The following is a 16,606-nucleotide window of genomic DNA, read 5'->3' as shown; positions in this document are numbered from 1 at the left end:
AGACTACAATTAAAGTCCCCTACTGCAGTTATCTCCATATTAATTATTATTAGAACAGTGATGGCTTTCCTAGCCTCTAGTCCGCATCATGTTATCAAACCAAGATAGCTTTTCACTCCACCCAGAAGTATACTTCCTATGGTCAGTATACATTTTTTTTCAGAAGACATGCCTACCTTGTTTTACATATACACCCTATGAAAGCATATCAGGAAATGACTGCTTTTAATACCATACATTTGTCCATCTTGTAATGCTGATTAATTAACTCTACTGCTACATATTGTATTAACTTTCTAAACATCTCTTCCCTCTCTTTTTTACTAGATACACATATGACATGTTCTCTCCATCTTATGTCAATAATTGCAGTTCTCCATGTTATGGCAAATGTGACATCCAACACTTTGTCCCTTTGTATAATACAAGTATGCCTGAGCAGGTCTCTTTCCCAAAATTCCATATTGCATTTTCCCTACCACACTTATTTTTGATAAAAAATCTAATACCTTCTAATATAGTAACATCACTATCTAGCTTTTTACACCACTCCAAAATCCCTAACCTTTTATTCCAACTTTTTAAAACTATTCACATTCAGTGACACAATTTTACACATATATTGGGTGGCGCAGTGGTGCAGCAGTTAACGTTGTCGCCTCACAGCAAGAGGTTCACCGGTTCGATTCTCGGCTGGGGTGCCTTCTGTGTGGAGTTTGCATGTTCTCCCTGTGTTCGCGTGGGTTTCCTCCGGGTACTCCGGTTTCCTCTCACATTCCAAAGACATGCATCTGGAGCATTTCTCCCCGGGCCTCCGCTGAAAACAGGCTCTGTGGAACCTAGTCGGACTTTCCTGGTCAACAAATGATAAATAAAAAAATAAAATAAAATAAATATTCATCCTTTCCCTTTCCTTTTAAATATGTATTCATCTTTTCCTTTCTTTTTTAAGTCTTCTATATTTTTCTTTTTCCTTTCTCTCACTCTTCTTCCAATTGAAGTTCGTTTTGTTTAACTGCATTCCATTTAACATCACCATTCTCACGTAAACTTGACTCTTCTTCAATATTTACCATATTTAAATAGTCTTTCATTTAAATATTCATGTCCCCCTTTTTTTTTTTTACATTTATAACACTTCAGTTTGCAATCTTTTGCATCATGTCCTACCCTCCCACATGTAAAGCATCATCTTTTTTCACATTTGTTAATTAAATGATACATTTTCCCCCACAAAAAACAATTTTTTGGCTGAAGCCAATATCTAACCAAGCCTCTGTCTCCGTCAACATTAATAACACTTGGAATGTTCACAATGCCACTGGTTTCTAATTTCAGTATCACGTTGCAATCCTCTGCCCAGTCCATAAACCTCTGTTGTCATACACTTTTGATAAGTTCAGCACATCCATTACATATATTTAATAAATACTTTTTTAAAGTCTCTTTTTCAACTTCAGTTCTGAATTCAATGTTATTTTTTTTCTTAGTTTCCCTAAAAGAGGGCTTAAGTACATATAAGTTCCAAGGTGAACAGTTTTTCTTTTTTTTCGTATTCTTCTATAAACTTTTCCATTATCTGCCCAGTCTCAAAAATAATGTTACAGAAATTCTCTTTATTAATATGAATGAATGCTGTCACCTTAATAACTTCATCCCATACTTTATATTTGTCCATTAGAGCATCTTCCTTCTTTTCAATTTGTACCTTAGTCTTTTTCTTTTGACATCCCTTCTTTCACCATATCAGCATATGATTTTGTTTTCCTTCTGCATATCCTCACTCTGTTTCCCTTCTTTCTTCTGTATTTTGACCATCATTTCTCCCCATAAAGATGTCTTTTCCATCTTCTGACTCACTTTCTTCCACCATCTCCAACAATGTATCATCCCACAACCCTCCCGACTGGAGAACTGTAGCAACACAATCCTAAGTTGTAACTTCTGCTTCAAAAAAGTTCTGTTGGAATAAATCCTCTGCATCCAATTCCACTGCCTCTGACATGTTAACTTTCCATTGAAAAGCTTGACTGCCTTTTCCCCCCTCTCTGACACACCATTTTCTCATCTTGACCTTTCCTTTGCCTCCAATTCCTTGCCTGTTAGTCTTAACATATCCGCTGTTCATCTAACAGAACTACAGTCACAACACACCTCTCAGCTATCTCCTCTGACCTCCATGTTTGCTTCAACCTGCATCCTGCTTCTCCAAGCTGCCTACACACCCGGATTGGAAAACAAGAAGTGCCACCACGAAAAGAGACCCTGTATGGTAAAATGAGTAGGGGAAGTTCCCCGATGCCCTGGCCAAATTTCCCCCAGTAATATAAATATCACCTCGGGCTTCCCCCTGAAAAGATGCTACTAATGTAGGGGGATAAACCCAGTCAACAAAGAAAAAATAAATAAATATGCGGTTCGGGGTAACAGTTTGTGTGTGTACATGCCTGTGCACATGCACAGATTTCCACATGCCTCTTACAGCAAATAACTGAAAAAGAATATATATTAGAACACATTAGCTTTTGTATATAATACACCTTTTCTCTTTTGTACTCTGCAATTGAAGTTTTATCATTAAGACAACAGCATAACATTAGCACTAAATAAAAATCCACAGTGTAATTTTGTAGAAGAGTTAAAATTCAATTTAACATCTTATAATGTCACATTTAACCACCCATGAGATAATTTTTCTTTTAAACCCATGAACAGTTACTGGTGATTTATAACTGCAACATTTGGCACATTGCCTATATCTGGAAATCATTACATGCAAATGACTGAGGAAACCTAAAAGGAAAAAATTTAAGACCTGTCTAAATATGACTGTTTTAAAATGTCACTGCACATGGAACCTTTAAAAAGAAAGAAAGAAAAGTTATCAAAATCTAAGTCCTGTTTGGTGCAAAATGTTTTTTTTTTTCTTTTTCTTCTCTCTTGCTTCAAAATGCAGCCTCTTTTTGGATGGTACGAATGCCTGTTTGTCAGCATTTTGCAAAATACTTTTTCTGCCTGGAGCTTTAGGATTTATCACTGTAAATTTGTGGAAAGTTCTCTCTTTACATTTTAGAAAAGTCTTCTGTGTCTTTTTTGAGTTTTGGCATGTATAGCACAAAGTCTATCAAGTTTATCTCTAGCAAAAAGAAGTAGAATGGATTCAGTTTTTGTTATTTTATTTTAAACTGACCAGACACAGTTCAGTTTTAGTTTATCTGGAAGAAGAATGCTGAAGCATTGCCTGACAGAAAACTGTCTGTTTTAAATTACATCATATTTTCATCCTTCATCATTGGGCAGCTCAAAGCAACAAGAACCATGTGACAAACTTGCATGTGCTGTATTGCTTACCAGTTTATGGCTAAACCGTGTTTTATAAAAAAAAGTAAAACTTTGTAACTTTTCTTTTGCCATAATAATTGCAGTGGCAAAGACATCTTGTTTTTAATACCACAGCTTCCTTATATTCTGGGAATTTATAATCATCACTCTGTTTTTACCTTATTATTTCTTGTCTGCATGGCAGTTGAAGATTACTTTTTATATTTTTTTCCTCATTGATCCTGCTGCTTGGCAAATATAATTTCATCATTTTTAACTTGACCAGCAGTCTATCAATAATAATAGGTCATATAACATATCACTAATGCTCTTTATGACCAGAAAACATTAATTTATTAGCATGTCATCATAAAAAGAAATTCCCTTTGAGAACTTAGACTCACTGTTCATGCATCTATTAATAAAATACTCCTGTGTACCTTTTTTTCATGATTCAGTCTTTTATGACCTGATGTCCTGCAGCTGTAGCTTCCCTCATGTTCATTCAATGAAGGTGCTTCAGGATCTATTCATATGGGCTTGTTTGATGAGCTTGGATGCCATTTTTCTTTCCATTTTTTTTCTGTTTTCTGTCTTTTCCCTTATCAGCTTTCTGAGACAGGCAGCTCAGAAAATGCAAGGTTCTTTTAGGAAAACTGTCTGAGCAGGACAATGTTGAGAAGTGTGCTCTTCTTATTCCACCATTAGTATAAAACCACTAAGACATTGAAAACAGTATAAGACAAAAAAAAGCATTTATGTTCCAAAAAGATTAGCAGCAAATCTAAGTTATGGAAATGAGAAACCAAGAGAAATGCACACTAAAGAATGTGGCAGACTTACAGGCACTAAATAAATATGCAAAGGTATTCTTGAACATTCCTTCCAATCATAGCTTACGAACTAGATTGACAGTAGAAATATGCAATTTTTATTCAGAGACTGCTGTTCTTTGCATTATTTCACATACTTGGCACTTTCTCGTGACTTTAACTACAGTTAAACAAGATGCACCTTTTATGGAACAGAACAGAACAAAGCCTTTTTTTGTTTCAGAACAAAGCAGTAGTTATGATCCTTATCTAGCTTGCATTGTACAGTTAATATACACTTATCTTTCAGAATGCAAACAAGTTTCTGAACTACAGAAATCCATTTTGTCAATTGTAATGTCTGAAATAATTCTACTAAAGAAAATCCATTCTGGCACTTTGACCCATATTGAAATATCAAAAAAATATAAGATAACCCATCATAATTAAATTGTTAATTTACCCATTTTCTTTTTGTTATCTTTATTCAGCTTAGTGGGAAGGTACTTTCCATACTGTTTTATTTTAAGTGAAATACTCTAATTTATCTTTCATACCATCACCTTTCTCAACACACAAAAAAAGTCAGACTTCAGGCTTTCAGACCTCTTTGTGTTCAGTACAGAATGTGTATAACAAGGAATTTGGTTCAAGTTACTGATTGCACCAGAATGCACCAGTGGCAAGTTGACAAGTGAGCCTGCATCAGATCACTATTTTTTGTCAAGCACATAAAAAAATTCAAGTCAAATTGTTTGTGTGTGTGTTTATTTTTTCCACTAGTGCCTCTTTGCTTATTGGTACCAGGGCAGGTTATAAAGTGACACAGCTCCGAAAAATTAAAACTGTTTTCAAATATGGAATATATGATGTTAAGTTGTCTCTCTCGCCTTCATTCTTGCTGGTTGGGTTCGGAGCCGATCCTCGGCTACGACTCCGTCATCTACCAAAGCTCGAGAGCTATTTACTAGTTAGAGGCCTCCCCATATCCCACAATGCTTGGCGCTAGATACCCAGATCTCATTTGCCGCTTCAGCTACGAGGTTGCGTTTTTACTGGTTCAGGTCGTATTAATCTTTTTTGGTCTTATTAGCCTAAAATCTACCTTTGTATTTTTCTTATATATAGATAGTCTTTCCCTTTTAGTATAATTAGACTGTGTATCCCCTAGTTTGTCCCATTCAGGAAACTCGTTTTTTGTTAGAGAGTTTCTACCCCCCCCCCTTGTTTCTTCTCTTTAGTGGCTAACCCACCTTTTTTTTGTACCTAATAGGAGTAGTGTTTAGCCTTGTAATATTTGTATATATTTTTATTGGTGGATAGTTTTTGTTGTTATTAAGTGTGGTGTGATAGTTTTTGTTGTTATTATTGTTAGTTTAATTAGTGCAGGTGTGTGACTGTTCCTGTGTGCCTTGTTTAAGCACTAATTTTCTCTCTTTGGTATCCCCTTGCCAGTATGTCCAAGGATACCAGAGTTTCAGGCTTCAAGAAGGGTGACTCGTGCTATCAGAAGATGTCTCTGACGGACGGTCACACTTCTTGTGTTTATTGCTTGTCACGCCTTCAGTCCGAAAGTCCTGCAGGAGCGTAGGAACAAGCTTATTTTGAGAGGCTTACTTAAGCCAGAGGGATCCCCGGCGAAGCCTCAGTCGGGGAAATCCTTAAAGCCTGCCAAGCCGTCGGCTCCCAGCTCAGAGCCGTCGCAGGGCGGAGCATCTGCCTCCTCTTCGGTTCCATCTGTAACCGACATCTCTGGACCTCAATCGGCTCCGGCTTTAGTGTCGGAACCGTCTTTGGGCCGAAAACATTTTAGGTCCCCTTCCCTAGAATCAGTTTGTTCGGCTCCGAGGTCACCATTGCTTCAGTCTGAACAAAGCCATAGGTCCCACTCCCCTCAGTCCTCCAGGCTATCCGATCATGACTTGGAGAGGGTGGTCAGTAGACTCCTTAAATCGGCAGGGCCCTGGCCAAAATGTTAACCAGCCCTTCTCAACAGACTGTGGCTGTCCCTGTGTCTTCCGCAGTTCCTCCTCCGACTCCCCCTTTGTGTTCGGAGCCGGAACTGGTTGGGGCTCGAATCTTGGAAACGTCGGAGCCAATACCACACCTTTCTGCTCCTTCGTCGGCTCCGATCTCTTCATTGGTTCCTTCCTTGGAGGGATCTGGGCACCGGGACTCCCTTGTCGGCTCTGAGGGGGCGAGTGGCATCGGACCCTTGTCCAACCCCGTTCTCCCTCTAGGGGCTTCAGCGCAGGTGAGCTCGGCTCCGACATCGGCCTCGGAGCCATCCCTCTCGGTGCCGGGAGGGGTTCACGTCTCTTCGGAGCGGGGACCTTCTGCTCTGACTGATAGGGGTGCCTTCGAGGTCATGAAGAGCGTGCTGACTCCTGAGTCGGCTCCTCCCCCCATGGTGTCTGCATTGGTCTCTGCCCACCCTTCTGACCCCAAGCATGGAGAACAGATGCTCCAGGTTGCCCCACATTGGGTGTATCTTCCTCTTCCGAGGCCTCCCCTGATCATTCAGAGGAGCCCCCTTGGAAGAGAAAATGTAAGAGGAAACATGTCGACTCCCACGAGCCAGTCACGTCTGATACTGACTTGGAGGATTTGGAAGGGTCCCCAAGATCCCCCTCTGAGGATGTCTCTTTTTCAGACATCCTAGAGATCCTTAAGCAGAGGGGGAACTGGACTGCCCTTAACCCTTCCGAGAACGAGTCGGTATACCTGGACGCGTTTGGTTCTCACCCTTCCACCTCCTGGGTGTCTCCACCCTTCGACCCGCTGATGGAAGTAGTGGCTCAAAGGGCGTGGTCAGCCCCGGACACAGTGGAACCAACTCCCCGCAGGCCCACTAAGTTCATTACAGCCCCACCCAACAAACAATTTTTGACAAAAGGTGTCCCTGTTGATGCCATGGTGGTTGCAGCAGCCACGAAGAAGGAATTGGCTGACCCTTCAGTGCCTGTCCATCCACCTAATAAAGCGTCTAGGACAATGGACAGGTACGGGAAGTGGATGTTTTCCTCAGCGACTTTTTCCATGCGGTCACTGAATTATCTGTGCCACTTCACCCGCCTTCAAAGGGTTCTTCTAAAGGAACTGGGTGATACCCTTCAGGATCCATCAGCTGCGGGGGCTCAAGATAAGATTAACTCCCAGCTGGCGACCCTTAACTCAATCGTCAGCTCCTCCATGCGGCTCATTTCTTATGCAGCCGATGGGGCGAGTAGGGCCGCAGGTACAGGCGTGGCTTTGAGAAGACATGCCTGGATGTGGTTATGTAAATTTGCTGACCCCTTTAAGGTGTCCTTCACTAATACCCCCTTCGATGGTTCGGCTCTGTTTGGACCACAGGTGAAGGATACCCTTACCAGGTGTGAGCAGGAAGGCAAGACTCTCTCTGCCATGTGAGTCCATTTTTCTACTCCCTCTAGACCATACCCTAAAGGTCAGAAGAGTGGGTAAATGTGGTTTTGGAAACCCCAGGGAGTCGTGCCTGACACGTGGTGAGTTTCCCTCCAGGGGCAGGGGAGGGAACAACAATAGACACCGCCCGAGGGGCAGAGGGGGTCCGCAAAATCAGGGTAGCAGAGAATCTTTCTCTGACAAACCTTTTCAGCACCCCTGAGGGGCTGCCCGACTGTCCACCTTTGGAAGCAGTCGGGAGAAGATTGTCACTGTACCCAGAAGCCTGGCAACTCCTCACACAAGACAAATGGGTACGGTCTATCATATCCGAGGGTTACAAAATCCCCTTTGTCCACACCCCTGTACAAACAACCAAGTCCCTTCCAGATGTTCCACCCGGTCTAAGGGAACAAGCAGTGCCAGAAATTTCAAAACTGCTAGAAAAACGGGCCATCCAGCCAGTCCCAGCAGATCAGCAAGGATCCGGAATTTACTCCAAGTTCTTTTTGGTACCAAAAAAGACAGGGGACTGGAGACCCATTTTGGATCTTAGCAGGTTAAACAAATCTGTTCAAAGAACGAAGTTCCGGATGGTCATGCTTCAGTCCATTCTACCCTTTTTGGGTCAGGACAATTGGATGTGCTCCATAGACCTTCAGGATGCGTACTACCATATCAAAATGGACAGGCACTCCAGAAGGTTTCTCCGCTTCCGGCTGGGAGCCAGTCACTATCAATTCAGAGCCCTGCCCTTTGGTCTCACCACAGCCCCCAGGGTGTTCACCAAATGCATGGCAGTGGTTACGGCTCAGGATTCCAGGTGTTTCCATATCTAGACGACTGGTTCCTTACTGCTTCCACCAGGCATCAGCTGCTGCGAGCCAGGGATTATACCATCCAAACAATTTGCTCCGAGCTAGGTATCTCAATAAATTTAGAAAAGTCTGCATTGTCGCCTTGTCAGTCTATAACCTTTATAGGCGCAAGATTAAATACAAAAGATCAGTCTGCAAAACTTCTTCTAGACAGTGTGTCAGACATTCGCCGACATGTGCAGGTCTTACTACAGTGCAAAAGGATTCAGGCCAGATTTGTACTAAAAACGTTGGGTCTCATGGCAGCAGCAATCATACTAGTTCTCCTGGCTCATTTTCACATGCGGATTCTTCGGTGGATGCTTTTTACCCAATGGTCTTTTCAACAACTTCCAATGTCTCACAAGATAATAATCACTCAATCATGCAAAAACCACCTGGCGTGGTGGATGGTCTCCCCTCTAGTACTCCAGGGAAGACCATTTGTTCTTCCTTCTCCTGTTGCCACTGTGACCACGGATGCCTCCCTGATCGGGTGGGGGGGGGGGGGCATTTTCAGGGCAGGACTGTCCAGGGCACTTGGCAACCTCTAGAGTTCCACCTGCACATAAAAGTCTTGGAGATGAGAGCAGTGCTTTTAGCGTTGCAAGCTCTTCAGGACTTTCTACCCACTGGGATTATTGCAATTCAAACAGACAATATGTCTGTAGTGTGGTACATCAACAAGCAGGGCGGAACCAATTCCTATCCCTTATGTCGAGAAGCACTCAGACTCTGGCAGTGGGCGATCTCCTCTCAACGGTTTCTGATAGCAACGCACATCCCTGGGAAGTCCAACGTCATAGCGGACAGGCTAAGCAGAGCTATTCTCATGCCTCACGAGTGGTCTCTCAATCAGTCAGTAGCAGACAAAATTTTCCACAGATGGGGTCAACCTTGCTGCGACCTTTTCGCAACTCCTCTCAACAGCAAGTGCGACGATTTCTTCACTCTCTTCCCCCTTCCTGGGCACTCCCCCAGAGACGCTCTAGTTCACGATTGGCCCCGGGGCCTTCTCTGTGCATTCCCACCCTTTCCCCTAATTCCCAAACTAATTCAGAAGGCAACCGCATTGGGATCCAGGATGATCCTCATTGCCCCTTACTGGCCTCGACAAATTTGGTTCCCATTCCTGCATCATTACATACTGGAGCAGTCTTGGAATCTGGACCCAGTGCCAGACCTCTTGGTCCATCAGTCGGGCGGGCTGCACCAATCCCTTTAGTCTCTCAACCTCACAACTTGGTTGCTCCACTTCCAACCTTAGCCAGGCTTCCACATATTTCTCAGCCGGTGCATGAAATCATCCTTTCTTCACACAAATCTACCACCAGGATGACTTATGCTAGTAAGTGGAAACATTTCTCTTTCTGGGCAGAGGCTAGGAATATAGACCCCTTTACAGCCCCTGTCCATCACGTTCTAGATTTTTAGCAGAACTCTTTCAAGCTGGTTCCTCGTCTGCCACCATTAGGGTCCAATTAGCTGCTATCGCAAATTTCCACGCTGGCCTGTCAGAAACCAGCATCATGTCCCACAAACTTTGCAAGGCCTTTCTTAAGGGAGCTATTTTGCTTAGGCTCCTGGTCAGAGACCACCCGCCTCCATGGGACTTTAACTTGATATTAGCTTCATTGATTCTTCCCCTTTTGAACCTGTGGCTTCCTGTTCCTTAAAATTGCTGTCCTGGAAGACTCTCTTTTTAGTAGCCATCACCTCAGCTAGGAGAGTTTCGGAACTTCAAGCCCTCTGTATTCATCCTCCTTACCTTGTGTTTCATAAGGATAGAGTTTCACTCAGGACTAATCCTTCGTTTCTGCCCAAGATACCTTCCGAAACAAACCTGAATCAGGCTATTGATCTACCTGTCTTTTTTCCTAACTATTCGAACAAAGCTGAACAAAAGTTACACCAATTGGACGTTCATAGGCAATTACATTTTTATTTGGATAGGACCAAGCAAACAAAGAAATCAGACCAACTCTTCCTGTCCTATGCTGAGGGCAAACAGGGCCTGCCAGTTTCTAAAGTAACCTTATCCAGGTGGTTGTCCTCTATTATTACTTTGATTTATCAGCTGAGACATAAAGAACTCCCTACTAAACCCAAAGGTCATTCCACCAGAGCGTTAGCTACTTCGGTAGCTTTACAAGCAAGACTACCTATGGAATCTATTTGTGCCGCAGCCACATGGGCCACTCCTCATACTTTCATTTCACATTATAAGTTGGATATGGCCTCTAGGAGTAGAGCTGCTTTTGGTTCCACTGTGCTCAAGAGTCTATTCCGATGATCCACCCAGGACTAAGGTGCTAGGGACGCTGTCCCAACCAGCAAGAATGAAGGCGAGAGAGACAACTTAACATTAAGAAGTTATGTACCTACCATAACATTCCATGTTAGTTGTCTTCTTCTCGCCTTCTTTCTTGCGTCCCACCCTCCATCCCCCTAGCCTGGACAGACCGAGAAGAGTCCCTTTTTGAGGCCTTCTTCCTCTGGCTGAGTCTTATCTTGGTTACGTCCTCCTCTGTCTTAGTACTGTAGGAAAACCTTGTAGTATGGACAAGTGTCCTTGTATTTTTTATGGTGTTAGCTGTGCCAAACGAGATCTGGGTATCTAGCGCCAAGCATTGTGGGATGGGGAGGCCACGAGCCAGTAAATAGCTCTCGAGCTTTAGTAGATGGCCAAGTCGGAGCCGAGGATCGGCTCTGAACCCAACCAGCAAGAAAGAAGGCGAGAAGAAGACAACTAACATGGAACGTTATGGTAGGTACATAACTTCTTATTCTTGAACAGTTTATACTGTAAGCCATGTGGAAGTATTATGAAATAGATGCGTGATTATAAGATATAAAAACAATGTTTATATGGGATTGCAGCAAACTGTATTTTAAATGATGCATAAATTGCAATGGAACCAGAAATATAAATGATTTTGTATATTTTTTAGGTTCTAGTTCGTCCATTTGTAGAAGTAACATTTCAGCGTACTGTTCTTCGAACAACAACTGCAGATGGACCCAACCCTAATTGGAATGAAGAACTGAAGCTTCCTTTTGGGTAAAACAAAAAAAGAGACAGCATGAAAGCCTTAACTAATTAACATGTATGTGGTGTGGAATGTCACACCACTAGCAGCCTAGCACATCTTGCATTATGGAGCATTTTCTGAAAAATAAACTTAAAAAGCATGAGATACACAAATACAGTGGATATAAAAAGTTTACACACCTCGGTTAAAATGCCAGGTTTATGTGATATAAAAAAATGAGACCACAATAAATCATTTAAAAACTTTTCCCATCTTTAATGTGACCTATAACCTGTACAATTCAATTAGAAAACAAATCTGCTAGGGGAAACAAATAAAAAAGGTACGATACTCTGGTTGCATAAGTGTGTACACCCTTAAACTAATACTTTGTTGTGTGTGCACACCCTTAAACTAATATTTTGTTGAAACACCTTTTGATTTAATTACAGCATTCAGTTTTCTTGGGTAGGAGTCTGTCAGCATGGCACATCTTGACTTGGCAATATTTGTCCACTCTTCCTTGCAAAAACACTCCAAATCTGTCAGATTGTGAGAGCATCTCTTGTGCACAGCCCTCTTCAGGTGATCCCACAGATTTTCTATTGGATTTAGGTCTGGGCTCTGGCTGGGCCATTCCAAAACTTTAATTTCCTTCTGTTGAAGCCATTCCTTGGTTGATTTGGATGTATGCTTGGGATCATTGCCGTGTCGAAAGATGAAATTCCTCTTCATCTTCAGCTTTCTAGCAGACACCTGAAGGTTTTGGGCCAAAAGTGACTGGTATTTGGAACTGTTCATAATTCCCTCCACCTTGACTAAAGCCTCAGTTCCAGCTGAAGAAAAGCAACCCCAAAACATGATATGGCCACCACCATGCTTCACTGTGGGGATGGTGTTCTTTCGGTGATGCAAAGTGTTGTTTTTGCACCAAACATACCTTTTGGAATTGTGGCCAAAAAGTTCACCTTTGGTCTCATCAGACTATAACATATTTTCCCCCATGCTTTTGGGAGACTTGATGTATTGTTTTGGAGATTTTAGCCAGGCCTGGATATTTTTTCTGTGTAAGAAAACTATTCCGTCTTGTAACCCTACCCCATAGTCCAGACGTGGAGAATAAGGGAGATTGTTGTCACATGTAGTACACAGCCAGTACTTGCCAGAATTTCCTGTAGCTCCTTCAGTGTTGCTGTAGGTCCCTTGGCAGCCTCCCTGATGAGTTTTGTCTTGTTTTTTCATTAATTTTGGAGGGACATCCAGTTCTTTGCAACGTCACTGTTGTCCCATATTTTCTCCACTTTTTCATGACTGTCTTCACTGTGTTCCATGGTATATCCAATGCTGTGGAAATGTTTTTGTACCCTTCTCCTGACTGATACCTGTCAACAATGAGATCCCATTGAAGCTTTGTAAGCTCTCTGCGAACCATGGCTTTTGCTGTAGCAGTCAACTGAGTAAATGTCAGGAAAATCCTACTAGGACAGCTGAACTTTATTTGGGGTTAATCAGAGTCTCTTTAATTGATGGCAGGTGTGTACCCAAGAAAACTGAATGCTGTAACTAAATCAAAAGGTAGTTCAACAAAGTATTAGTTTAAGGGTATGCACACGCAACAAAATATTAGTTTAAGGGTGTGCTCACTTACGCAACCAGCGCATTATACATTTTTTATTTTTTATATTTTTCCCCTAACAGATTTGTTTTTCCATTGAATTGTACAGGTTATAGGTGACATTAAAGGTGGGAAAAGTTTTGAAATGATTTATTGTGGTTTCATTTTATTATTTCACAAAAACTTGGCATTTTAACAGGGGTGTGTAAACTTTTTATATCCACTGTATTTTGTGAACAATAAATGCTAAACTGTACAATTGGCAATGTTATCAGTAAGAAGTACAAGTACTGTAATGTATTATAATGCACACAAACCCCAAATTATATTTTTTGTAAGTTTTCACAAATTTTCTTATCTTGAAACATGTACAGCCTAGGCATATATTGTTAGAACATTTTTGTCAACCAGACATAAGCTTTCACATGACAAGAAGCTCCTCTGTAAGCACATGATCTGATGTTGTAAATTTTCATTCATTCCTCAGCAGCTGGGTACAAATCTGATCCTCAGATCCGACTCGGATGTTATTATAGCTGATGGCCACCAGAAACTCTCAGGCTCCTCCCGTACCCATAATGCACCAACTCCAAACATACCCCAGATCTCGTTTGCTGCTGTTACATTTAGACGTGATTTCAGTAAATGGATACGTTTATTTCGACTTTTCCAGTTAATGTAAGACTTTAAACATGACAACACACCTCTGAAACCACTTTCACAGTAATGAAGCAAAACGACCAAAAGCCAGTATTCAAAATCACTGTTTATTCTCTGACGTCTCGGCACAAATGCCTTCAAGGAGTAAAATGCATCTAAAATACCCTGCCCTTATATACACTCTAAATATATCCATTAACACTCAATTAATTAATGAATTAAACAATTACATCAAATAAAAAATGCCAATCACATTCCAAATTCATTCCTTTTGGAACTAAAGTAACAAATTTTAAAATATAAAGGGACTCTTTAAACAGCAACTTATTCTTTGCATTTACATTTTCACGTGAAGCATTGTCAACTTTTTCTACTATAGTACCTTTTAGACCTGTAGACTTACCTCCATGCATTTTATTAAAATGTTCTGCTACTGAACTTTCCTTTTTATTTTTTCAATGTCCCTAATGTATTCTATTAAATATAAGACTTCAAACTTCTTTTACTAAATCATCCCCTTTTACACTGTTCTAGTGTATTTTTATTACTGTTGTTGATAAATTCCCCTTTTTCCTCATACACTTTTTAGTGTAGATCTTGAATACCATTGTTGTTAATCCCTTTTCCATTTTTTTCTATTTCTACTAATTTAACAAAAAAAAAAAAAAAAAAAAAAAAGCTGAAATTTCTCTCAGTGCAGATACAGATGGGAGTTCTCCTGGCTCCTACCTCTTCGGGTCAGAAAGCCCATGTTTGCACTACTCTAGCTATATTGGCTCCTTCTCCAGTCCAACCCTTCCTTTCAGACCCCTTGGATTGCAGTTTCCCAGAACCATCTGGATCGGATCCGACGATGTCAGTATCTTCGGCTCTGAGACTGTCTCTAAATACACCGGCTCCAACGGTTTCAGAGCCAGATGACTCTGAGCCAAAGCACCCCTGTCAGATCCTAGGTATAATAGCCGACTCCAAAGTTTTCGGAGCCATCTCTCCCCCTTGGAGCTTCAGCACTGAAAAGCTAGGCTCTGACCTCTGCTTCAGGTGGACTGCCTTCAGGGCAGGGGAGGGCTGATTGAGTGGAAGCGTGGCTTCTTGGTTCCTTTGGCTTCTTTCTCTCTGGAGTGGTCTGCCTTTGAGGTGATGGAGTGTTCTCTGTTTCTGCAGGGCAGACAAATCCTACCCCTTCAGATCTTCCCTCTGGATCCCGTGTGTCTCTGCGTATTGAGCCCCATCATTCTATGCCACAGGGACAGCCAGCCGAAAGTCTCCAGGTTACCCAGCAGTATATGTCTGTCTCTTCTGCCACCTCTGTGTAGCATCCCACCAAAGAGGTCCCTAGGAAGAAATGCAAGAGGAAGCACTTGGATTCCTCCAGGAGTCTGTCACCAAAGATACTGATTTTGACGAAGAGGAAGTGATCCCAAGGTCACCACCACTCTCATTTGGCCTCGAGATTCCTAAACAAAGAAGTGTTTGGTCTGTCGTTAACCCTTCCCCGGAGGAGTCAGTATTCCTGGAGGAGTATAGTTCTGGCCTGCCTCCCTCCTGGGTAACTCCACCTACCATTGAGCCCATTGACTTGCTCTCTAGGTGGGCATGGAAGGAACCAGACACAGCTGAGCCAATTCCCAAAAGACCAGATCAGATTCTGGAACCACATGTAGGAAGGGAATTTTGGAGCAAGGGAGTGCCCATAGATGCTATGGCTGTGGCAACAACCAACAAGAAGGAACTTGCAGAGCAGAGTTCTTCTATCCTTCCCCCTAACAGGGAGTCTAGGGCTTTGGACAGATTTGGGAAGCATGTGTATGCTTCAGTGACCTTTGCCCTCAAATCACTTAACTACTTGGTACACTTTACAAGACTATAGAGGTACTTGATAAAGAAACAGTCAAATTCCCTTTCTGGGACCACTACTGCTGAGACTCAGGCTTCTGGAGCCTCGTAGATGGCAAGCCTACAGTCCATTTCTAATTCATCTATGAAGCTTATCTCTTAAGCAGCTAAATGTACCTCAAGGGCAGTGGGTTCAGGCATTTCCATTAGGAGGCACGCCTGGATTCATTTGTGCGATGTTGTGGAGCCTTTCAAGTCCTCGTTCACCTATACAACTTTTGACGGCAGTTTGTTTTTTGGCCCAAAAGTGAAGGACACACTGTCCAAGTGTGAAAAAGATGGAAAGACCCTTTTTGCAGTGGGTGTACATTTTTCAACTCTTCAAAGAACCTTCTTGAGGAATAAATGAGGTGGTCAAAAGACATAGTTCAGAAAGTCCCTGGGTCCTTTCCAAGATCCACGTGGAGATAGCTCCCCCAGGTGCAGAGGAGAGAATGCAAATGGAAGATGCCAGTCATGCAGCAGAGGAGGTCTGCAGAACTAACTACAGATTCCTTCTCTGACATACCCTACCAGTGCTCCTGAAAGAAGGCCTGATTGTCCACCTTTGGAGGCAATCGGATTCAATTATCCCTGTACCAGAAAGCCTGTCTAGACATAACAAAAGATACATGGGTGCAGAGGATTATTTCCAGAGGTTATATAATTCCCTTCCTCCGAAGTTCCACCCAGTCAAAAGAATGCAGCAGCACTAGAAATACAGAAGTTGTTAGAAAAAAAGTGTCAACTAAGAGGTCCCACCAGACCAAATAGAATCTGGAACTTACTCATAGGTTCATAGGATAATACTAGGCTATTTTCCTGGATGCCCTTATAAGCCTAGCCAAGAATTTGGCCCATGTTCCCTCAAAGTCAGCACCTGTTTCCTCTGTCCAGCATTGACACAGGTGGGATCCCAGGGGTGTATTTTTCCTGTTTCCCATCCAGTCGTCCAGGTTCCTCTTAAAGAGGGCTAGAGAGGTACTCTTCTTGACATGGAGAAGGTAGTCTCTTCCACAGATTGGGGGA

At 42.3% G+C, this 16,606-nt stretch overlaps 1 protein-coding gene across 1 annotated transcript in view; it reads left to right on the top strand.

Annotated features, from left to right (window-relative positions):
* Positions 1 to 16,606, top strand: part of CC2D2A (coiled-coil and C2 domain containing 2A) — a 3,655,067-nt gene that overhangs the window by 2,491,224 nt on the left and 1,147,237 nt on the right. Inside the window, exon 25 of the mRNA XM_044062582.1 lies at positions 11,347 to 11,456. Coding sequence (XP_043918517.1) covers positions 11,347 to 11,456 — 110 coding nt within the window. The remainder of the gene's footprint in view (positions 1 to 11,346; positions 11,457 to 16,606) is intronic.

The sequence above is a fragment of the Protopterus annectens genome, chromosome 2.part1 (genome assembly GCF_019279795.1).
Source record: "Protopterus annectens isolate FY-2018-M chromosome 2.part1, PAN1.0, whole genome shotgun sequence".
NCBI lineage: Eukaryota > Metazoa > Chordata > Ceratodontiformes > Protopteridae > Protopterus > Protopterus annectens.
The sequence above is the reverse complement of the archived record's forward strand: the minus strand, read 5'-3'. Positions and strand labels throughout refer to the sequence as shown.